Consider the following 23,597-nt stretch of genomic DNA (forward strand, 5'->3'; position numbering starts at 1 on the left):
TGAAGATACATACTACAGTTGCAAATCTACACTCAGTTGCTTTAATATTAACATACATACAATGGTACTACCTTCACCAACTTTTTCATTTGGGCATCACAAAGATGAGTCTTCTGATGTTCTATAAACAATACATTTATATAAAAGTCATAAGTTTTAGCGAAAATTCAGCCTACACAGTAATAAATGAATATGGAATGGAAATCAAAGTTCTTAAGTAGGACAGAAGGCTGGGTGTGGTGGCTCATGCCTGTAATCCCAACACTTTGGGAGGCCGAGGCGGGTGGATCACGAGGTCAGGAAATCGAGATCATCCTGGCTAACACAGTGAAACCTCGTCGCTACTAAAAATACAAAAAAAATTAGCCGGGTGTGGTGGCGGGCGCCTGTAGTCCCAGCTACTCAGGAAGCTGAGGCAGGAGAATGGCCTGAACCTGGGAGGCGGAGCTTACAGTAAGCGGAGATCCCGCCACTGCACTCCAGGCTGGGCAACAGAGCGAGACTATCTTAAAAAAAAAAAAAAAAAAAGGACAGAAAAGTCCCAATGTCTCTTAAGCAGCAAGAGCACCTTCCCAATTTAGTTTCAAGATGAGCACCATCCTCCATTTATCCTTGTATTTCCAGGGCCCTGAAGATCAAAGAAAAAATAATATTAATCACTTAATTTTCTATTGTCTTCATGTAAATAATTTTAAAACTCTATGTTTAAAAAATCACATAAATTATCAAGGTCAAACGATAGATTAGAATGTAAAATACACAAAGTTTAAGATTAGTAACATTCCTTTTTGCTAGGTGTAATGTTAGATCATAATAAAAGAGAAATTCATACATGAATACAAAAAAATTGTTAAGCAGTGAAGATTAAACAAAAATTTTTACCTGCTTATAGTTCACATTTCTTTTGCATAATCTCCATCAGATTTCTAATTTTTTTTTTTTTTTTTTTTTTAAAAAGATAGGGTCTCACTCTGTTGCCCAGGCTGGAATACAGTGGTGCAATCATAGCTCATTGCAGCCTTGAACTTCTGGGCTCAAGGGATCCTCCAATCTGTGTCCAGAGTAGCTGGGATTACAGGCATGTGCCACCATGCTCAGCTAATTTTTAAATTTTTTGTAGAGACAGGGTCTCATTAGATTGCCCAGGCTGGTCTTGAACTGCTGGCCTCAAGAGATCCTCTCACCTCAGCCTCCCAAAGCGCTGGCATGGGCCACTGTGCTCAGCAAAACTGCTAATTCTTAATTCTCAGTATTTATGAATAAATATTGCTAAATTCTTTTAAAAAATACATCCTTAAGAAATGTAAATATATGAAGTAAAAAATACACTTTTACAGCTTTGGAAAACTGCAGTTCCTTAAAAAGTTAAACATATTCCTCACAATTCTACTTCTAGGTATATACCCATGAGAAATAAAAACAAATGTCTACACAAAAACTTGTACACAAATGTACACAGAGCATTACTCACAACAGCTGAAAAGTAAAAACAAGCCAAATGTCCATCAACTGATGAACAGATAAACAAAATGGTAGATTCACACAATGAATATTATCTGGCCATGAAAAAGAATGCAGTACTGATACATGGCTACATGGATCAATCTTGAAAATAGTAGGCTAAGTGAAAGAACCCAGACATAAGAAGTCACATGTCACATGATTCCATTTACATAAAATGTTCAAAATAGACAAAGTAGATTAGTGGTTGTCAAGGGCTAAGGGGAAGAGGAAATACAGGGGGTTGGAGGAATGAGGAGTGGCCTACAGTGTGTATGAGCTTTATTTTGAGGGTGATGAAAATGTTCTGGAATTTTTAGTGGTGACAGTTGCGCAAACTTGTGAATATACTTAAAAACTACTGAATTCTTTACTTTAAAAAGGTGAATTTTACTTCCCATAATGTTATGTGGTAATATTTTATCTCAATAAAATTTTTAAGAAGTTTTCTCCTACCCTAGACACCCAATCTCATTCCTCAAAGACAAACACTGTTTATAATTTATTTATATTCTTTCAAAGATTGTTAGGCATATAATTAGCATATAAATACATTGCATTTGGGGTGTTTCTAGTCTACAGTTTTTTCAAACAATGCCACATCCAATATCTTTGGTTACAAAATTTCAGTTAGATAGGAGGAATACATTTAAGAGATCTAATGTACAACATGGTGACTGTCGTTAATAACAAAACTATGTATGGGGGAATGTGGTATCTTTGGACAATATAACTTGTGCCAGGCAAAAAGCAAAAAAAGACAAAATTTGGCCATTATATTGGCCCCAAATTCTACAGGCTCCATCTGAATATTTTGGTAGGTTTTCTCACTATAAAATATGGTAAATATGGGTACACAAAGGTCTGTGTATGCTGGTAGGAGTGGTAGAAGAAAATTTGGGCATGTTTAGTATATAATATTCTGTGCCTTTTTAATTATGCTTGAAAGATTTCCCCAAAAGAATCTGTTTTAAGTGGTAGAAATGCCTACCAGTGTTTGCATGTAAGATCCTTATCCAGCCGCTTGTTTGGAGCCTGCTGCAGGGGGTACAAGGCTATCCAGCTGTTGGCGATGTCCTGTATTAATCAACCATTCATAAAACTTGTTCTCTACCAGTACCTGGAACTGCTTCCTTTGATCCCTACAATTGAAATTGAGAGTAAAAAGAATGTAAGAACATGAATTCATATAAATTGTACTCTAAGCAATTATACAATACTTTAATAGGATAATGTTAAATGATTATTTCTTGTTATCCTCTTGTCCTCACTGTTCAGAGTACACTGGACACCCCCACCCCACAAAGGATTGATCAGATACAATGTCCTCTTTCTAAACACTTATTCATTGTCAGATATTTACCAAGGACCAAGTGAACACAGGGTAGTGTTCTGACTGATGGGGATAAATGTATAAAGAGAAGAGACAAGGCCCCTGTCAAAGCAGGATGACACTTCACGACTCCAGAGGGCACCATTCACATTGTGATCTATGTAATCCATGCTCCTGAGGACTGTATATTCTAGCAGGAAAGATAGGTAAAAATAAAATAAATAGGCCAGGCATGGTGACTCACGCCCATAATCCCAGCACTTTGGAAGGCCAATGTGGGCGGATCGCTTGAGGCCAGGAGTTCGAGACCAGCCTGGCTAACATGGTGAAACCCTGCCTCTACAAAAAATATAAAAATTAGCCAAGCATGGTAGCATGTGTCTGTAAGTCCCAGCTACTCGGGAGGCTGAGGGCAGGAAAATCACTTGAACCCAAAAGGTGGAGGTTGCAGTAAGCTAAGATCACACCACTGCACTCCAGCCTGGGCAACAGAGTGAGACGCTGTCTCAAAATCAATACAAGACAAGACAAGACAAGACAAGACAAGACAATACAATACAATACAATACAATACAATACAATACAATACAATACAATACAATACAATACAATACAATAAAAACATAATATAAAGTTAAGTAGTTCTAGGTGCCATGGAGAAAACTAGAGCAGGGTGAAGGAATAGCAAGTTCTGAAAATGTTATTTCAGAGAAAGAATGGACAGAGATGGCCTCCCTAAGATAACATTTGAGCTTAGGTCTAAATGAAATGATGGAGTAAGCAGAATGAGTATTTGAAGAGGAATATACCAAGCAGAAGAGACCAAAAAAAGTACAAAGGTTCTAAAGTGAGCATATTTCACATGTTCATGATAAGAAAGAGAAGAGAAGCTCCTGACAGCCAGGAGCTAGCTTAGTACTGTCAGCTAGGCCTTGGTGTAGGATCTGGACTTGCTATTGTATTCTTTTGTTGAACACAAACAATACCTCAAACCACCAACATTAGACAAAGCCACCCTGGGATGATGATAAACCAAAGAAAGAACAAGATCACTCCGTCATCGTATCTCAGTTCAGAAACCCCCAAAAAATGTTGTGACCCAAACCATAAAACACCAAAACACCAAACACTTCTTTCCTGGAGGAGTGGCTGCTACTTCTTTACAATTACAGTTTTAGCTCTTCCTTCCTTCCTCTTGCCTTAGATATAAAAATTATTAAACTGCCAAATCACAGATTACTCTCACTTCCAGATAGTCCTGCTTCCTAGAACTCTCCCCCAAATCACTAATACAAGCCAAAATCCAACAACAAGTTCCTTTTAACACCTATTTACTGAGTTGAAACACAGTTTTCCATGTTCCCCGACCTTTTACTGAGAAGAAACACACTTCTCTCCCCCCTTGGCATGAGTCAACACAATCCACCTTTGTTCTATAGATGTGTTCCTGGTGGTCTTTGGTCAGAGGGCAGTGATTAAGTGATAGAAAGATGACTGCTGTATGCTGAGAAGGAGTAATGAGGAAAAGAATAACAGAAATTGAGGACAAGAGAGCCTGGTAAGTATGGTAAAGGCGTAAGTATGGTAAAGGCATTGGATTTTAAGTATGAGGGGAGGCCATTAGAGGGGTCAGAGCAGGGAAATGATATGATCTAATCACTGTTAAAAGGATCACACTGGCAATTTGTTTCTAACTGATTTCTGTCTTCCTATATTCCCCAAGTTAAACTGACTACTTTCATTGTTTCTGGTATCACTGTGGATCTCACCACTTGAAAACACTATGATTCAGAGTCAGCATTTATTAAGTGCTTACATCCCACACTCTGCACATGTATATGTATAAGCTTTTCACATGTAAGAGAATCTAAGCATTTAATCATTTTTTGGCCTTTTGGCTGAGATCAAGTGTAGAGAATCTAACCATTTAAATATTAGAACCATTCAAACAACAGAATTGCTTTAAAAGAATGTTTTTTCAAGATCATCCATTTTTACAACACATTATTATAATGTTATTATTGTACAGTATGATATGGTATGACAATATTTGAAAGAAAACGATGAAGACACTAGAGGCATTTAAGAACCTCTGATTACTGAGAAGCCAGAACAGAGAAAAAAAGAACCTCTGGAACCAGGCTGACTAGGTATGAACCCTGGCTCCTGTGTGACTTTGTGTAAAGTATTAAATTCCTCAGTTCTTCGGTTTCCACACCTGTAATAAGGCGTTATTATGAAGAATAAATGAGTTAGTACATAGAAGGTGACTAGAATGGTATTGGATTATGTGGCATACTCTATGCATGATTTTTAAAATTCATATTTTAAAAGTCTTATATTTGCCAACTAAACTTTAGCTTCTTAAGAAAAGGGAGTCTAATACTGGATATTTACCCCCGCCCATCCCCAATCTAACAGTATTTGAAATACTAATTTGAAATCCAAACCGCAATTTAAAAACACACTTTTTTTTTTTTGAGACTGAGTTTCACTCTTGTTGCCCAGGCTGGAGTGCAATGGCGCGATCTCGGCTCATTGCAACCTCTACCTCCTGGGTTCAAGCAATTCTCCTGCTTCAGCCTCCCGATTAGCTGGGATTACAGGCACATGCCACCACACCCAGCTAATTTTTCTATTTTCAGTAGAGACAGGGCTTCACCATGTTGGCCAGGCTGGTCTCAAACTCCTGATCTCAGGTGATCCACTCACCTCGGCCTCCCAAAGTGTGCTGGCATTATAAGCGTGAGCCACCGCGCCCAGGCTTACATTTTTTTATTACTTTAACACAGCTGTAAAAATGTGCAGACTAATTTGTTTCTCCATGGAGTTTCACAAAAAACACAAACTGTTACTTGTAAAAAATACTCACTTTGTCAAATGAGCCTCCTTCACAGTTTTCTGCCAGATCTGTATCTTCTGTTCTCTTTGACCCAGTGCTTTCTGATATACAGATGGAAGACCCCCAGGTATCTCTGTTGTGTCCCCTTCCATTTCAAAGGGAATAATAAATACATAGAATTCACAAGGTGGTAAAAGTCGGAAGACACTTGTGTCGCTGTTCTCTCTGCACACAACCATTGGATTATCCCAATAGTTAGGCACTGTAGCAAGGCCAGTCCTGGCCATATGGTCCTCTAGCATTGGGTAATGGGTATGAAAAGGGGCAAAAGTTACTGTTTGGTTCCCAGAGAGAATAAGTGGGCGCGTAGGCGTCAGAATGTGAAAGACGCAAGCTGTTGTAGAAGAGATGGACAAACGATGGCAAACAGCAATGACTTTAACATTGTCACAACTGTGGAGGTGAAGTGTAGTCCCGACAGGGCCCAAGACAAAGATGCTATTCCTGCACTTCTCAATTGTCACAGATCTGAAAAAAAGGAAAAAATGAGGTAAATTCCTCTGAATGACAATAAGATTTTAAAAATTTGACTAAAATATTATTCTCTGATGGCAAAAAAAGAATCAGTTACAGTCCAAAGAAAACGTCAGAACATCAGAACACCATGAAAACTGTGCTTACCGTAAGGGAGAGAGCAGATATATAAAAGATTCGTTGCAACGATGAATCTTTACATGTGCCCCCACCAGAGTATCTGAGCTCTTAGCCAGTGTCTGCTTGTAAACCTGGCTCATCACCACCAGTCGGTGCATCCTAGGGGCCACATGAGTATTACAAGCAATCTTAGCTCTTTTGGTCGTCCCTTCAACTATTTAAGAAAACATAAATTTGAGACAGTTTCAAATCAAAGAAAAACAAACATATGAGGTTATATATGTCTACATGTATACATGTCTCAAGTTAGATACCACATGTAGGGACAAAAATGTTAGATCTTGGCTTTGGGTAGAGGTATTTGCTATACTATTCTCTATTCTTTTCTGTATGTTTGGAATTTTCATTTTTTTTATAAAAAAATTTAAAACCTATAATGCGTTTAAGATTGCCTATAGTCTAAGATACTTTTTCGTGTCTACCCTTTAAGTAATGTGCCTAAAGTCATATGGCTAGTAAGTGGCAGCACTGTCCTAACTCAAATATCTTCTCCTCCAAGATGCTTTACTTTATCATCCCAAACATAATTCACCTCTCTAAATCACCATAATATTAATTCTGTACCCTTCCTCACTTGCCACGTTATCCCATAAATCCCATTTGAGTTCATGCCTTTTTTTTTCTTCTTTTTTGTGAGATGGAGTCTCACTCTGTTACCCAGGCTGGAGTGCAGTAGTGCAATCTCCACTCACTGTAACCCCCACCTCCTAGGTTCAAGAGATTCTCCTGCCTCAGCGTCCTGAGGAGCTGAGATTACAAGTGCACACCACTATACCTGGCTAATTTTTGTATTTTTAGTAGAGCCGAGGTTTCTCCACGTTGGCCAGGCTGGTCTCGAACTCCTGACCTCACGTGATCCGCCCACCTCGGCCTCCCAAATTCTGGGTTACAGGTGTGAGCCACCGTGCCCAGTCTGAGTTCATGTCTTTACTCTAAGATCGTTAACTACCTGAGAGCACATCTTCCTATCACATACAATGTGTTGCACAAACTGACACTCAAAAAATATGTGCAGGTTCCCCTCCTAACACAGTCACACCATTACATGACTGCCTTCTCAGACTGTACTTCCTGGCAAGCCAGTGGGACACCCTTGTAAACAATACTGGTGAAATGTTGAGAGGTCACATGAGTGTACTATTATTCTTCTTTTAAAACATTTCTTGTTCATTTTTATTACATATGCTTACTTTTATTACATATGTACCAGGTACATAATATACGGTTATTTAGAAAAATAATAGTTAAAGAAGATAAAAATAATTTGTAATCCTACCATCACTTTTAATATTTTAGTATAATCCTTGAGAGAAAAAGTCATGCAGAAGAGACAGATGTTCCTTTTTCTCTTTTATAGGAGCAGTATTGTTTAGGTCTTCTAGAGAAGACATGTGATCACTAACATATTAGAAAACACTACGTTCCTTAACTTGTCATTCAATTTAATGTGGATTAAAATGTTAAAAAAAATACCTTGATGAGCCCAAGCCAATTTCTTTCCAGACTTGAGGCAAGCTGATGTACCAAATGGATTCCCAGTCAAACAGGACCTCAACCAGGTTTCCAGTTTGTAGAAAGAGAAAGTCTTAGAGATCTTTGAGAAACCACTATCTGCATGCAGTGGTTGCCACAGTGCAAGTTCATGAAGTGGATAGACCTTCCTGGCTCTACTTATTGTACCTTCAATAAGGAAGCTGAGCGCCACAACAGCTTCTCGAGACACTAGACTACTATGGGTTGAATGAAATGATGCAGTGAGTTGTTCTGGATCTAAAAGCAGCTCGAGGAGATCAGACAGATGATCATAGACAAAAGCTTGGTGACTGTAATCATTCCAGTTCTAAAAAAAAAAAAAAGTTAAAAGAAAGCACTCTTAAAGAATAAAGAGATTCTACAAGATCTAAAATTTCTATATTTTAATTATTTTGTATTTATACTCTGCCTCATCTCCCAAAAGGAATTAGGTAGTTATATAAACCTCATAAAGTTTTTTTTGTGTGTATGTGATAGGTATAAATAGATTCTCTCTCCACCTTAACTAACTAAAAAATAATACTAATAAATAACCCTTCGTGTGTGCCAGGCATTAAGTGCTAAACATACTTTAACATATTTAAACCTAACAATAATCTTAAAACAGATGCCATTATGATGCCCATTATGATGCATCACTTTACAGATGAGGAAATGAATTTACAAAGAAGAAACCTGCCCAAGATCACAGAGCTAGTAAATACTTTAAAAATTTTAGATCAAACATAAAAATAACTATCATGGACATTCAATGAAGCATTGGGTTTCTTAATTTGCCTTTTGCAATTACAGAAGGAATTTCAAATTCTACTGGGTGAAATGAGGCAACCAATCTTACTATGACAAGATTTAAGAAATTATAACTTTGGGAATAAGCTTTGAGTTGGCAGATGTCCCAGTGATTTGACCCATTCATCTGCCAGATGATTTTTACCCCTCTTATTTGGCATGAACAATGTTAAGTGATGAATATTCAAATTAAATAAGACATAGTTTTTCAGTCCTCACAGAACTTAAGAGTCTATGTAGTAAGAAGATAAATAAATTACCATAACCGTGAGATAAGACCTACAGCAGAGGCCTGTAAAGATGTTCTATAAGCATGAAAGAAACAACTAACTCCATCTGGGGAAAAATAAATCGTATCTGAGTGCTATTTGAATAGATTCTTGATTGATGTTGGTAGTTAGGCAAACAGATACGACAAAAAGCATTCTAGGCATGGAAAACATAATCAAGGGCCCACAGGAGAAAAAGTACCTGCTATGTTAGAGAACTGCAAGTTCTGGGTGGGGTACAGGAAGCATTCTGGGAAGTGGCAGCTGAAGTTAAAATGGTAGGCAGGGACCAATCATGAAAGACCTTTTATGAAATACTAAAACATCTGGACTTTATTTTGTATGCCAGGGACTTTCAAACTATTTTCTAAATAGCTGTATTTTTTTTTTTATTTTTAATAAATTTTCCTCGGGATGACAAATAAAACAGATAAAAGCAGAGTTAGTCTCAACCTATTCCTCCCTCTCACCCCATCCCCCTCCCCCAAAGTAGGCCCTGAGGTGGTTCCATGGAGTACAATATAAAACAACAATGACAATGAGGATTTGTTGATGGAGTTTAAACAGGAGATAAATATAATCCATCTGCATTTTGGAAAGTCCAGTGTGGTAGTAAGTGGACTGCTGACTAAAGCAGAGTGACCAGGCAGGACCTAATTCTAGAAATCAAGGCAAAAAAAAGTCATTTGATAAAAAAGCCTAGACAATAGGAAGAAAAGCAACAGAGTTAAAGTGTCTGAGGCAGAATCAGTAAGGCTTGACAATGAGGTATGAGTGGTGAGAGAGAACACGGGTGAGTTTTACTCACATAAGAAGTACAGGTTAACTCAAGTAAAGGGAGATTTTACTGTATGGACACTCAGTTGTCTCCCAAACTGAAGTAGAGGCAAACCTCATTAGAACGGGAACTGGAAAGCCATCTAGAACCTGCATGTCTGTTCCATTATCTTCTTTTTCTCTGATTATAAGTAACCTGTGCTTCTCTGATTACCTCAAAATTTCTTTTTCCTTTCTTTTTTTTTTTTTTTTTTGAGATGTAGTTTCGCTCTTGTTGCCCAGGCTGGAGTGCAGTGGCGCGATCTCAGCTCGCCGCAACATCCACCTCCTGAGTTCAAGCGATTCTCCTGCCTCAGCCTCCCAAGTAGCTGGGATTACAGGCACGCGCCACCATGCCCAGTTAATTTTGTGTTTTTAGTAGAGACGAGGTTTCTCCATGTTGGTCAGGCTGCTCTTGAACTCCCGACCTCAGGTGATCTGCCCGACTTGGTCTCAGAATTTCTAATCCCTTATAACTCTAGTTCATTCATGAGCATGATGGCTGTTCTAGTCCCAATGTCAAATGGGTTTTCAGTTCAAATACCTATCACCAATGCATAATTTCTTTCTGGGGGAACTGACTGGCCAAGGTCATCACTTTAAATCTGGCCAATTTCAAATGTATAGCAGTAAATGGGCTACTCAAGTGTCCATCACTGGTCCAATCAGTTATTGCAAGAGGTCATGCTGTAGTATAAACCAAAGTCACCATTTACTGGTGCTTAACAAGTCCCACGCTAATATATTACTGAAGTCTCATAGCCATTCAGAAATATGCATTATTATCCCCACTTAGAGAAGAGAAGCCAAGGCCTAGAGAAGTTAACTGACTTGCCTAAAATCATATGACTAAATGATATTAAATGATAGAGGCAGAACTGAATGGAGGCTACCTTGGCTCAAAACACATCTCCTAACAGTGCCCATTCTGCAGGAACTGCATGCGGAGAGAGAGGTAGTGACTGGCATCTCTAATACATCTGGGCTTGAACATTCTGAATTTAAGCTATAGCTTAAATTCAATAAAAAATATACAGAATATAAAGTGGTGAGTATAAAGCAAGAGCTCTGGGAAGGAGACAAACTTGGGAGTCACTGAGATATATGAAGTCATAGGAATATAAAGAATTATCTTGAATGAATAAGAGAAAATTGCCCCAGACAGAATAGCTGCTTGTAAGGGCAAGGGGAGAGAAATTTATGAAAGACAGTGAAAAGGGAAAGTTAGAAGCAAAACCAAGAGTAATAGCATCATGGAATATAAAGGAGGAGAGATTTATTAAAAAGGAGATTATAAAAGTTCCAAATAGCAAAGAGATATTTTTTCTTAGCTTTAGAACATTTTTAAAGAGCTTGTACATGGCATTAATACTGCGGTCTACATTTTACTTAAAGTTTTTCAAAATACTTACACAAGAGTAAGTAAAAATATTTTGGTTTCCTTTATAAAAACAGAAAGAAAAAAAGCAATAAGACATCCTCTAAAATTCACAATGTGAGGCAGTTAAATTTAGCTTCTGGGTTGTCACGTATGTAACTTGAACATGAGAAGATATTTTTATACTTAAACAACATGAGAAGATATTTTTATAAATTTTTTTCAGTAGATTTCAAAAGACTTTGCAAGCACTACACCTTCTTGATGATCCTTAGTCAAATAAGTTGATTCACATTCATTAACATTTTGAAAATGGGAATGCTAACTGAATATAGTGAATAACATGCCCAAAAATCAGGCAAGTGATTTTTCTGTCAGTGAAGGAACTGAAACCATTTCTCTATTTTGATTAAGACTGTACACACTTATTTTGTTTTATAATAAAAAAAAAGTGAAAAACAAAACAAGCCATCAAATCACTGACTTATGTAAGAAATCCCATCATAATTTTTAATGCAAGTGAACCATCTCCCTCACAAATTATCCCTTTTAGAGAATGACATCAAGATATAAAGAGTACCTTATTATGACAATTAGATTTTTCAGTCAGGTCAGGAGACTGAGATCTGCTTCTGGGACTAGGCCACTCTTCACCAATCAAAGATGTCCTTAGGGAGACTTTGTTCAACTGTTGAATGTATAAGAAGAGCAGAAACTGTAGGGTGTCCACTGAAAGCTGTCCAAGAAGAAAATAAAAGACGAACAGACGTTTTAAAACATCAACCACTAGTCTAACAACTAAGTAGACATAGTAAATTCACGAGTTGGCTGATCCTAAAAAAAACAAACTTAGAAACATTGCTAGTTTTGATATGTATGTCTCTGATACCCAGATGTAGGAGTTTCTCTTCTTTTTTTTTTTTTTTTTGAGACAGAGAGTTTTGCTCTTGTCGCCCAGGCTGGAGTGTAATGGTGCGATCTCAGCTCACTGCAACCTCCGCCTTCCTGGTTCAAGTGATTCTCCAGCCTCAGCCTCCTGAGTAGCTGGGATTACGGTGCCCACCACATCCAACTAATTTTTTGTATTTTTAGTAGAGATAGGGTTTCACCATGTTGGCCAGGCTGGTCTTGAACTCCTGACCCTCAGGTGATACACCCACCTCGGCCTCCCGAAGTACTGGGATTACAGGCATGAGCCACTGTGCCTGGCCAAGAGTTCCTAAAACTAATTAAGGTGGAATAACTTACCTTCACAGAAAGCTGTATAGCATCTATGGCTACAGAAATTATCTCCCAAAACTGATGAAAGGATGAAGTACATACATTTTTTAAGTACAATATTTCAGAAGTTTAACCTTACAGTTAAAAAAAAAAAAAAACCCAATCTTAGTAATTTGAATAAATAGATGAAGTAAGAAGAAAATTAAGTTAAGACATAGAGGTTTAACTTAAGATTCATAAACTTATCAAGAAAGTTTAGGGTACCAGTGCAATCCCTGAAATTGTATGTAATTCTTCGGTATATGTGCATTTTTTAAGGAAGTAGGCCTCAGTTTTTCACCAAATTCTTAAAGGGGTGTTTGACTTAAAGACAAAAACACTATTGGTTTGATAGATGTATAGTCATTTCTTATTCAAGGAAGGGTGTGGTTGAAGCTCACGATTTGAAGCTCCTGATTACCCTCATCTACCTACCCCCAAACAGGAGAGGCAAAAAAGTAAAGTAATACATCTGGGTCTACAGCTATTTTCACCCTGATTCCCAACTTGGCTAAAAACACTATCATCTGAGAAACTTAAAAGTACAGATTCTCGGGATCACCCAGACCTATTTTATCAACTGTCAATGTGAAGCCCCATGAATTTGTATATTTTATAAAGTTTTACTTTCTTAATTGAACTCTTGAGATAATTGTAGACTGAGATACAGTTGTGAGAATTCACACAGAAAGATCCCATGTACGCTTTACCTGTCTTGCCAAACTATAGGACAGTATCACAATCAGGATATTGACACCGATAGTCAAGATACAAGAACATTTCCATCAACAGAAGAATCTCTCATGTTGTCCTTCTACAGCCATACCCACTTCTCTGTCCCCCTCACCCCTTCCTTAGGCCCTTAGCAACCACTTACTTGTTCTCCATCTCTATAATTTTGTCATTTCAAGAATGTGAGGTAAATAGAATCATATAATATGTAGCCTTTTGGGATTGGCTTTTTTTCCGTAAGCATAATTCCCTGATTTTATATATACTTTCATTTTAAACAATTATTTGTTACATTATCATTGTTTCTCCATGGAGACTACAGGATCCTTGCCTTCTCCACATTTATACCCCTAGTAACTAGCAAAGCATCTGGTACATAAAAAGCACTAAAAAAATCTGGAACTTCCTGAAGGTTTTATTCATCTCTATACGCACAGCATCCACTACTATACCGAGTACATAGTAGATAATAAATATTTGATTAATGAATAAATGTACTGCCCTTTCCCTCTTCATTGCTTGACAAACTTCTTTTCAATTTCCAAAACGTTGTTTAGATATTACCCTATATGGCAGAGACTGCTAGATGCTTACTAAATACTTTTTATCTTCTTCCTGGGCATGCAATTAGATGGCATTTCCCATCTTCCCTTGCAGTTAGATATGGCACAAATGAATTACAGCAACTGAATGTGAATGAATTTATCTTTATCACTTTCAAGCCTAATCATAAAACTCCCAAAAGAAATGGAAGCAAAAGGACTCAGAGGCCCCAATGGGCATGGCTGTGGCAAACTGTATTATTATTTGCTATTGTTTACTTTCAAATTCTCTAAGAGGCTTATACAGCCCTACCCATGGCCATGGGATTTTCCTTATCTCCTGAAAGGTGGTTTACCTTCCCATCTTCATGGGAATAATGCCTCAGCCAATGGAATGAAAGCAGTCTTAGTTTATGTCAAATCTGAATAAAAGTTTTAAGAGGCATCATGAGTCCAGAAACAAACTCACACATATATAGTCAACTAATTTTCCACATAGGTGTCAAGAATACAAAATGGGGAATAGTCTCTTCAATAAATGATGCTGAGAAAACTGGATCTACACATGCAAAAGAATGAAATTGGGACCATAGCTTGTACCATATATAATCAACTCAAAATGGATGAAAGACTTAAATGTAAGAGGTGAAATGGTACAACTCCTAGAGAAAAACAAGGAAAAAGCTCCTTGACATTGGTCTTGGTAATGATTTTTTGGATATGACACCAAAAGCACAGGCAACCAATGCAAAAAAAAGTGAATTATATCAAACTAAAAAGCTTCTGCACAACTAAGGAAACAATCAACAGAAGAAAAGGTAAACCATGTATCTGGTAAGGAGTTAATATCTAAAATATATAATGAACCCCTACAGCTCAATAGCAAGAAAAACCAAATAACATAATTAAAAAATGGACTATGGACCTGAATAGACATTTCTCCAATGAAGACATACAAATGGCCAACAGGTAAATGAAAAGGTGCTCAACATCACTACTCATTAGGGAAATATAAAGCAAAACCACAATGAGATATCACCTCACACTTATTAACAAAAGATTAACAAGTATTACTAAGGATGTGAAGAAAAGGGAATCCTGGTACCCTGTTGGTGAGAATGTAAACTGGTATAGCCATTATAAAAAACTGCATAGAGGTTTCTCAAAAAATTAAAAATAGAACTACCATATGATCTAGCAATCCCACTTCTGGGTATTTATCCAAAGGAACTGAAATCAGGATCCTGGAAATACCTGCACTCCCATGTTCACTGCAGCATTATTGATAATGGCCAAGATATAGAAGCAGCCTAAATGTCCACAGATGGGTGACTAGAGAAAGAAAACTTGGCATGCATATATAATGGAGTACCATTTGGCCTCAAAAAAGAAAGAAATCATGTTGGGTACAGCGGCTTATGCCTGTAATCCCAACACTTTGGGAAGCTGAGGTGGGAGGACCACTTGAGGCCAGGAGTTCAAGACCAGCCTGAGCAACACAGTGAGATCCCGACATCTATGAAAAAAATACAAACATTTGCCTGGTGTGATGGCACACACCTGTAGTCCTAACTACTCAGGAGCCTGAGGTGGAAGGACTGCTTGTGCCCAGAAATTCCAGACTATAGTGAGCTATGATTACATCCCTATACTCTAGCTTGGGCAACAGAGTGAGATCCTGTCTCCTAAAAAAATAAAAGAGAGAAATCCTGCCATTTTCAACAACATGGATGGACCTGGAGTACATTATGCTAAGTAAAATAAGCCAGATACAGAAAGACAAAACTATATAATCTCACGTATATGTGGAATCTAAAATAGTCAAACTCATAAAAACAGAGAGAAGGGTGACTGACAAAGGCTAGGAGGAGGGGGAAATGGGGAGGTGATGGTCGAAGGCTACAAAGTTTCCATTATGCAAGAAAATTAAATCCTGAAGATCTACTCTACAGCATACTGCCTAGAGATAACAATTATATGTTGTATACTTAAAATTCTCTAAGTAGATCTTATATTAAGTGTTCTTAACAGGAACATACACAAAATAACAAGAATAAAAGAGGAGGGGGAAACTATGGGGGGTGATGGGTATGTCTGTGTCCTTGATGGTCACGATGGTTTCACAGCATATACTTATCCCCAAACTTATTGAGCTGTATACATAAAATAAGAATTTAAAAAGAGCCATCATGAGTTTCCTCCGTTCTGTTGTTCCTCCTTTCTGTTACAAGAACGAGAATGATCTACACAGAAGCTATTTCTTTAGCCTGTGTCCCTAAATGGGAAAACACAGAGCCTGGACAAATGCCATAGCAAAAATGAAACCCACATGTAAAATGGGCAAGAAATAAATCTTTTCCCCTGTAAGCCAATGGAATTTCACATTTGTTTGTTCTTAACAAATGAAAGTAGCTTTTAACAAAGCTGATTAATAGTGACTCCAAATGACAGAAACATGGAACCCTGGTCACTGCTTGGATGACAGCAGCCCAGAGATTTGTCCAGCCAGGAGCACCTGTGTTGGATTGCTGCCTGAATGAAAGCCACTGAAATACTGGGCTGTCTGTTACTATAATCAGCCTACTTGATTAACATACTTTCTCTGTGAAGTCTTTCCTGATTCACCAAAATAAATCAGTCTTTATTCAATTTATGTACTTTGCATGTTCTTTTATCATACATATCACACTATTAAATAGCATCTCTTTTTTAATACCAGCTTCCTCTACTAGTCCATAAGCTCCATGAGGGCTGAGATGCTATTCTAACCATCTTTGAATCCTATCATGTAGCAGATGTTCATTTTAAAATAGTCAGGTGCTCTGACTGTAACATATCAGTTGTTCATAACACTCGTTCACCCCAAAATCTTTTTAAAGTCAGTAAAATCTTTCCCTTTTTCAATAACAGAGTTCCTGTAACATTACTGCTTTGGGAGTAGGTGAGTAAGGTCTGGTAAGTAAGGGCTAATTCACTGAATACATGAAATGCTGCCAAACTGGAACTACTACAACTCAAATAATATCTTGCGATTACAATGGCCATTGGCCTAAAACCTAAAATTTTACAGCTAATACAAAAATTAAGAATGGTTTATTGGGCCAGACATGGTGGCTCATGCCTGTAATCCCAACATTTTGGGAGGTTGAGGCAGGAAGACTGCTTGAAGCCAGGAGTTCAAGACCAGCCTGGGCAACAAAGTGAGACTGTCTCTATTTAAAAATGTAAAAATTATAATAATACACACACACACAAAAATTTTTTATTTAAAAAAGAATGGTTTCTTTCCAAAAGTAATTAAATATAACCACATATCAATCCATACCTGATTTCTCTGCTTTTCAACTTCCTCCTCAGACAGGCAGTTGGACAGAACCTCAGACCATTCCAGGCGCTCCTCAGGTGTCTTCACTGAAAGACTATCAAATATTTCGAAGTAAAGCCACGCCAGGTCCTTGGCCAACTGCAGCTTCCCACAAGCGATGTGCCTCCATGTTGACCAGTAGAGGCGCGGGTAAGCTCCTTCTGTGGCCCGGATTTGCACATAGGTGGATATCTTCCTGAGATAGTGAAGACTAAACTTGGATGGAGGGGGGACCTGCAAGGCACCCACTATAAAGGGTTCTGCTTTCACCCAGAGGAGAACGCTGGACTGATCCATATTATCTCTAAGGACATCTGGGTGAAAAGGCTTCTTTGCATACCTAGGAAATAAAGTTTCTTCATAAACTGATTTGAAACAAGTCTCATTTATGCATTTTTTTCTTGGAAGGTGACTCTCTCTCAACTGTGTTGCATGTATTACATCATCAGCTTAAAAGGCAGCTCTAGTTCATCAACCAAGAGCAGAACAGTTTTTTTAACCAGATCACATTATAATCTGAGAAAAAAAATTTGTGATAAAACAAAATTATCTTACTCAAATTGTTAGAACTCCTTGTTTCAGGAAGTGCGTGTAGATGCATGAAGTCTGAGTGAGATCCCAGGAAGAAAAGGAATGAGGGGAAAAAAGTCATCCTATCACAGGAAACCTTCTTCTACTCTGAGCGGGAACACTGGTCAAAATCAGGGAAATATATTTCACAAAGTTAAATCATTTACACAGAAGACAGTTGGTTAAAGATCTGGACATGTTAGCTGACCATATAAACTCAATATGAAGTGCTAACATGAGGCAGCAGGCAAGAATGCTAATGTAAACACAGACTGCAAGAATAGATCAGGAGTTACAGCATCTTTATTCTCTGTAACAGTGAACCCACTCTGGCATATTCTACCCTGCTCAGTTCAGGTGTGATACTTTTAGATTTTGTTGTAACAATGATACATGATTTTTATGGAATGCTTATAAAATACAAAAACAGGGAATCATCCACAATCCCCCAAGTAAAGGGCAACTAATTAATATTTTATTGTATTTCCTTCTTCTCTTTTTCTTTTTTTGAGATGGCATTTCCCTCTGTTGCTCAGGCTAGAGTGCAGTGGCATGATCTCAGCTCACTGCAACCTCCACCTCCCAGATTCAAGTGATTCTCCTGCCTCAGCCTCCCCAGTAGCTGGGACTACAGGTGCCCACCACCACGCCTGGCTAATTTTTGTACTTTTAGTAGAGATGGGTTTTCACCGTGTTGGCCAGGCTGGTCTCAAATTCCTGACCTCAAGTGATCCCTCACCTCAGCTTCCCCAAGTACTAGGATTACAGGAGTGAGCCACCATGCCCGGCCTCTTGTCTTTTTTCTACACATAAATTAGATGTTAGTTTTTGAATTTTCACAGTTGTGATGTTACATATACAATTCTGTACTATTTCAAAAGCTTTACAGTATTCTAAACAAATGTATCCCATTTTGTTCAACTGTTCTCCCATTTTTAGACACTTTACTAGGTTTCAGATTTTTCACAAAAACAACATAGGCAAAATACTGATCATTACTGAAGTGGGGCGATGGGCACATGGGGGGCTCATTGATTCTATTTTTGTGTATGTTAAAAAATTTCATTACCAAAGTTCAAATGTTGTCACCAGTGTAAATAATGCTATCACAACCATCTTTCTTCATATTTTCTGCATTACAAATTATTTCCTTGAGAAAATTTTCAGATGTACTTTTGTGAAATGGAGTAATTGACATTTCTAAAGCTTGCGAAATATATTCTCGTTGCTTCCAAATGATTTTATCAAATTGTACCATCCTTTGACTATGGTAGCCACTTCACTGTGCACTCCTCAACATTAGCAACATCATTTTTTAAAAATCTAAAAAATCATTTAAAAAATGAATTATATGACTGATAAAAAATTTATTGTTATTATTATATTTTGCATTTGATTCTAAGAAAACTGTGCTTCTCTCTCTCTCTTTTTTTTTTTTTTTTTTTTTTGAGATGGAGTCTTGCTCTGTTGCCCAGGCTAGAGTGCAATAGCTGGTCTCGCCTCATTGCAACCTCCACCTCCCAGGTTCAAACGATTCTCCTGCCTCAGCCTCCCAAGTAGCTGGGATTACAGGCTCCTGCCACCACACCAGGCTAATTTTTGCATTTTTTTAAATAGAGAAAGGGTTCCACCATGTTGGCCAGGCTGGTCTTGAATTCCCTGACCTCAGGTGATCCGCCTGCCTTGGCCTCCCAAAATGCTGGGATTACAGGCGTGAGCCACCGCACCCGGCCCGCCAACTGCTTCTCTCGAGAATCATCTGTTTAGAAAAATAACTGACATCAATCAAGTGCTTACTATGTACCAGGTAGCATGCTAATCATTTTGCATACTTCACCCCCTTTCACCCTCACAACTACCTGGAGATACAGTACTTAAGACTGTACACATTTTCGATGAAAAAAATGAGGCTTAGCGAAATTAAGAGATTTCCGTAAGGACACCTACTTAGCTGGCACAGCCCTGGATTAGGATTCGGGTCGACTTGAGAACTGCATTACTACAAATGTACTCTAGGAATCCAGTTTTGGGAGAATCTCTTAAAAACGGGAGTGGATCCAGAAGAGAATTTCCAGAATAAAGAGCCTTAGACAGGACGCCAGGTGAAAGAATCAGAGTGTAAACTCAAAAGATGGGCGTGGAAGGGCAAAAGGCAGCTGTCTTCCAATGTGGAGAGACTGGCGTCGTTTTGAGTAAAACCAGACGATAAAAGTTAGGCGAGGAAGACCTCGGTTCTCTCCAAAACGTAAAGAGGCTGCTCTGTGAGGTACTGAGCCCCTGTCAACAGCCAGATCCCAGGAATGAGCCCTCCATTCTAACTCCGAGAGTCGAGAGGGCTCAACCCGTAAACAAACACAAACTGGGGTTCTGACCCTGGCGGTGCGCTGGGGTTAAGGATTTTCAGGTCGGAAGATCGGTGTGGGTCTAAGGCAGTTGTACTGGGGTTTCGCTGCCACCCTGGACTTGATCCCGGGTGGGACTCTGCGTGGGCCGCCCCAGCGTCGCGACGAGACTTCAGGAACACAGACACCCACACTGACAGAGTCGGTAGCTGACCCGAGACGCGGCGAGCGCGAAGGCAGCCTCCTCGGCCCAAGCCTGCAGCCTGACTGACCCACACCTCCCTCCCCGGCGCCAGCCCGTGCGCGATTACCTGCTAAGGCAGGCGCCGCTCCGCCGCACTTCTCCGCGCGCCGCCGCAACCCGCGTCCGCTCGCTGGGCCCGCCCCTCCCGCGCGCCGCCGCCGCCGTGCCCACTGCGCAAGCGCGAGGCCCCGCACCACTGAGAACTGGCGGACCCCATTGCTAGAGCGGCAGATTGAGGTTTAAGCGCCTGAGAAAATCCGGGCTGTGGCCGAGAGTCCGCGACGGTGGCACCAGGAGCCAGACACACCACTTTCTGGTGTTGCACCTTTCAACCCAGGGGGAGTAGGAAGCTTTCTGTTGCTCCACATAACTGTGGTCAGCCAATAGCTGCTGGTAAGATCAGCACGCTTTCATCAGAAATACTACTAATGGCAGTTTGCATTTATAGAGCGCTTACTATGGTCTCAGCACTGTGTAAAGCAACTTTATATTTCCTCAGTGTTCTCAAGAGCCCTTTAAGTACATTAGTTTTACTGATGAAGAAACTAGGGCGTAGAAAGGTGAAAGTAACAGAACCCTAAAGTCACACAAGAGATGGAGCCAAGATTCAAACCCAGGGCGTCTGAAGCGAGACTGGCACTCCCTACAGCCCCTCAGTGTCAACTCCTTATCTCTGTTAGCTTTTCCTCCGTGTTTCCACTTTCATGAAGCTTTTTCAGATTGCCGGGCAGAAGCCATCACTCCTTTCTTTAAACTTCCATTTCAGGATTTCTGGAAGTTTCTTTCTTTTTTTAGTTCGTTTATGGCCTACTTAGGTACACACCTAAATATACAAAGGTAATTTAGACCATAAAATGCAATTTAGTTCCTCTTTTGTTTTTTAGTTCCTCCATTGTCCCTACTGGGTATCTTCCTGAAAGCAGGGGCTTCAAATTTTCACAGACCTGGGTTAGGATCCAGGCTGCGCCACTTACTAGCTCAGTGACCTTGCTGTTATTTGTTGAGTACCACTGTGTGTCTGGCACAGTGGTAGATACTAGAATGACAGGAGTGAACAAAATAGACAAGGTCCTTGCTTTCTTGGAGTGTGTAACAGGGAGAATAGACAATACATATTAAGGAGTAAAATGAGATAATTTCAGATAGCGGTAAATGCTATGAAAATTGGGGGAGGGGGTCAGGGAAGGCCACGTTGTAGTGCCAAATTTGAGCCGAGGCCTGAAGAATAAGAAGCCAGCCATGCAATGATCACCATCCAAGTAACTTTTACTCAAAAATACTTCAGCACCTACTCCATGCCAGGCACTGTTCTAAGGTGCTGTCTTATACAGCTGTGAACAGAACAATATAGATTCATGCTCTATGAAACTGGCATTACAGTGTGTGCAGTCTAGGGACCAGGGATGAAAAAATAAAATAGGAGGCCGGGCGCGGTGGCTCATGCCTATAATCCCAGCAATTTGGGAGGCTGAGGCAGTTGGATCACTTGAGGTCAGGAGTTCGAGACCAGCCTGGCCAACATGGTTAAACCCAGTCTCTACTAAATATGCAAAAAAATTAGACGTACACGGTGGTGTGCGTCTGGAGTCCCAGCTACTCGGAAGGCTGAGGCAGGAGAATCGCTTGAACCCGGGAGGCGGAGGTTACAGTGAGCCGAGATTGCTCCACTGCACTCCAGCCTGGGCAACAGAGCAAGACTCTGTCTCAGGAAAAAAAGAAAAAAGAAAACAGGGTGGTGTAAGAGTAAGAGCTCAGTAGGGGCTAATTTTGATTGATTGGTCAGGGAAGTCTTCTCTGAGGTGGTGACCTTTAAGCTGATACATGAGTTAAAGAAGGAATCACCCATGGTAAGACATGAGGGAGAGTACAGCGTTTCAGGCAAAGGGAACAGCTAACACAAAGGCCTTCGGCAGGAATGTGCTTGGTGTATACAAAAAAGAAAGGAAGCAAGTTTTGCTGGAACATGGTTAGGAGCATAATAGGTGAGAGGACAAAGCATAAACGGTTTTGTAAACTAGCATAGAGCTGGGATTTTATTCTAAGTGCAAATGAAGAGCCATTCCAGGCTTTTAAACAGGGGAGTGACATGATATGACTTTTATTTTTTATGTATTTATTTTTTTTTGAAATGGAGTCTCACTCTGTCGCCCAGGATGGAGTGCAGTGGCAGGAACTCAGGTCATTGCAACCTCCACCTCCCAGGTTCAAGCAATTCTCCTGCCTCAGCCTCCCGAGTAGCTGGGATTACAGGCGCTCGCCACCACACCCTGCTAATTTTTGTAGTTTTAGTAGAGACGGGGTTTCACCATGTTGGCCAGGCTGGTCTCAAGCTCCTGACCTCAGGTGATCCGCCCATCTCGGCCTCCCAAAGTGCTGGGATTACAGGCGTGAGCCACCGCGCCCGGCCCTTAAAAAAAAAAAAAAAGGAGTGAGGGACAGGGATGAGCAACATATATGAAGGTATTAAGGGAGATATTAAGAGTGGAGACAAGGAGGCCAGTTAGGAGGCCCTGGCCAGGTGAGAGATACACTGTGATCCAGAGACCTAGTAATGGAGATGTAGTGAACAGATTCAAGTATAGTTCAGAGGTAAAGATTTGGATAGCTTATATATGAAAGGAGTAAAAACACCTAGAGCTTTGTCCTGATCAACTAGGTGTTGTGTAACTGTGATGAGCAAAATCGGGGGGGAAGACGGGGAATCAAAGACTTATGCTCGAACAGTAATAATGGTTTTTATTCATTGCCTGCTTACTATACGCCAGACGATTTACAGATTTTTTTTCCCTGTTAAAATTCACAGAACTGCCAATAAGTGCTTTGCCTTAGTTTTGTTGATAAAGAAACTTAGGCTCAGACTTGGGAGGAGGGAAGGAGTAAGGAGTCTCACCACTGAGAAGCGGTGCAAGCCGAATCCGCACTTAAGTCGGTCAATCATCACTGTCGCCTTTCGGAGACTTATGGAGTTGCTTGGAGAACGTAAAATAAGAGTCCTAAGCAATGCGTCCGATGTACAGTTGGGGAATAACTGTCCCCGCTCATTCTGCCGCAGTTCCCTCATTCTGCTCCCGCATTTGGCGCGTAGCTGGGTATGAATGAAATTCCAGACTTGAAACACAGAGAAAACTTCTCTCCCACAATTGGTTGGTGCTGGGGAGGAGCCTCCTGATTGGTGGAAAGTTCGAGGAAGTGGGTGAGTCGGGGAGGATTTCGTGTACCTCAGGTGGCCTTACTCGGACCAGCCCCCTACCATTACGTAATTTTCTACGACTCGGGGTAGCTCGGGCAGAGCGGGTTCCTGCAGCGGCGCGACCCTCTGACGTCTCCTCTTCTAATTGGTCAAGATCTGCGACTGCAGTTCTGAAGCCT

At 39.9% G+C, this 23,597-nt stretch overlaps 1 protein-coding gene across 3 annotated transcripts; it reads right to left on the reverse strand.

Moving 5' to 3' along the window:
* Window positions 1-13: 13 nt before the first annotated feature.
* Window positions 14-23,573, reverse strand: LOC105480160 (TBCC domain containing 1). Of its 3 annotated transcripts, none has more exons than XM_071091415.1 (8): window positions 23,119-23,573; window positions 17,034-17,412; window positions 11,755-11,910; window positions 7,863-8,229; window positions 6,357-6,543; window positions 5,706-6,203; window positions 2,492-2,642; window positions 14-628 (listed from the first exon to the last, which is right to left on the reverse strand). In XM_071091415.1, exons 2-7 carry the CDS (start codon window positions 17,367-17,369, stop codon window positions 2,513-2,515), a joined length of 1,674 nt encoding a protein of 557 aa, XP_070947516.1. In that variant the 5' UTR covers window positions 17,370-17,412; window positions 23,119-23,573; the 3' UTR covers window positions 14-628; window positions 2,492-2,512. The 3 variants fall into 3 exon arrangements, with proteins under 3 accessions (XP_070947516.1, XP_024648092.2, XP_070947515.1); XM_024792324.2 differs by lacking the exon at window positions 23,119-23,573 and adding an exon at window positions 20,296-20,368; XM_071091414.1 differs by lacking the exon at window positions 23,119-23,573 and adding an exon at window positions 19,590-20,252.
* Between the last annotated feature and the right edge of the window lie 24 nt (window positions 23,574-23,597).

The sequence above is a fragment of the Macaca nemestrina genome, chromosome 2, assembly GCF_043159975.1.
Source record: "Macaca nemestrina isolate mMacNem1 chromosome 2, mMacNem.hap1, whole genome shotgun sequence".
Classification (NCBI taxonomy): domain Eukaryota; kingdom Metazoa; phylum Chordata; class Mammalia; order Primates; family Cercopithecidae; genus Macaca; species Macaca nemestrina.

Excerpts from the sequence above, each read along its gene's own strand:
- LOC105480160 (XM_071091415.1), bottom strand. The coding sequence starts at position 17,369 with ATGGATCAGTCCAGCGTTCTCCTCTGGGTGAAAGCAGAACCCTTTATA. Across the intron at positions 11,911-17,033 it reads TTGAAAAGCAGAGAAATCAG|CTTTCAGTGGACACCCTACA; the intron begins GTATGGATTGAT and ends CTTCTTGGACAG. Across the intron at positions 2,643-5,705 it reads AAGGAGGCTCATTTGACAAA|GGATCAAAGGAAGCAGTTCC; the intron begins GTGAGTATTTTT and ends TTTCAATTGTAG.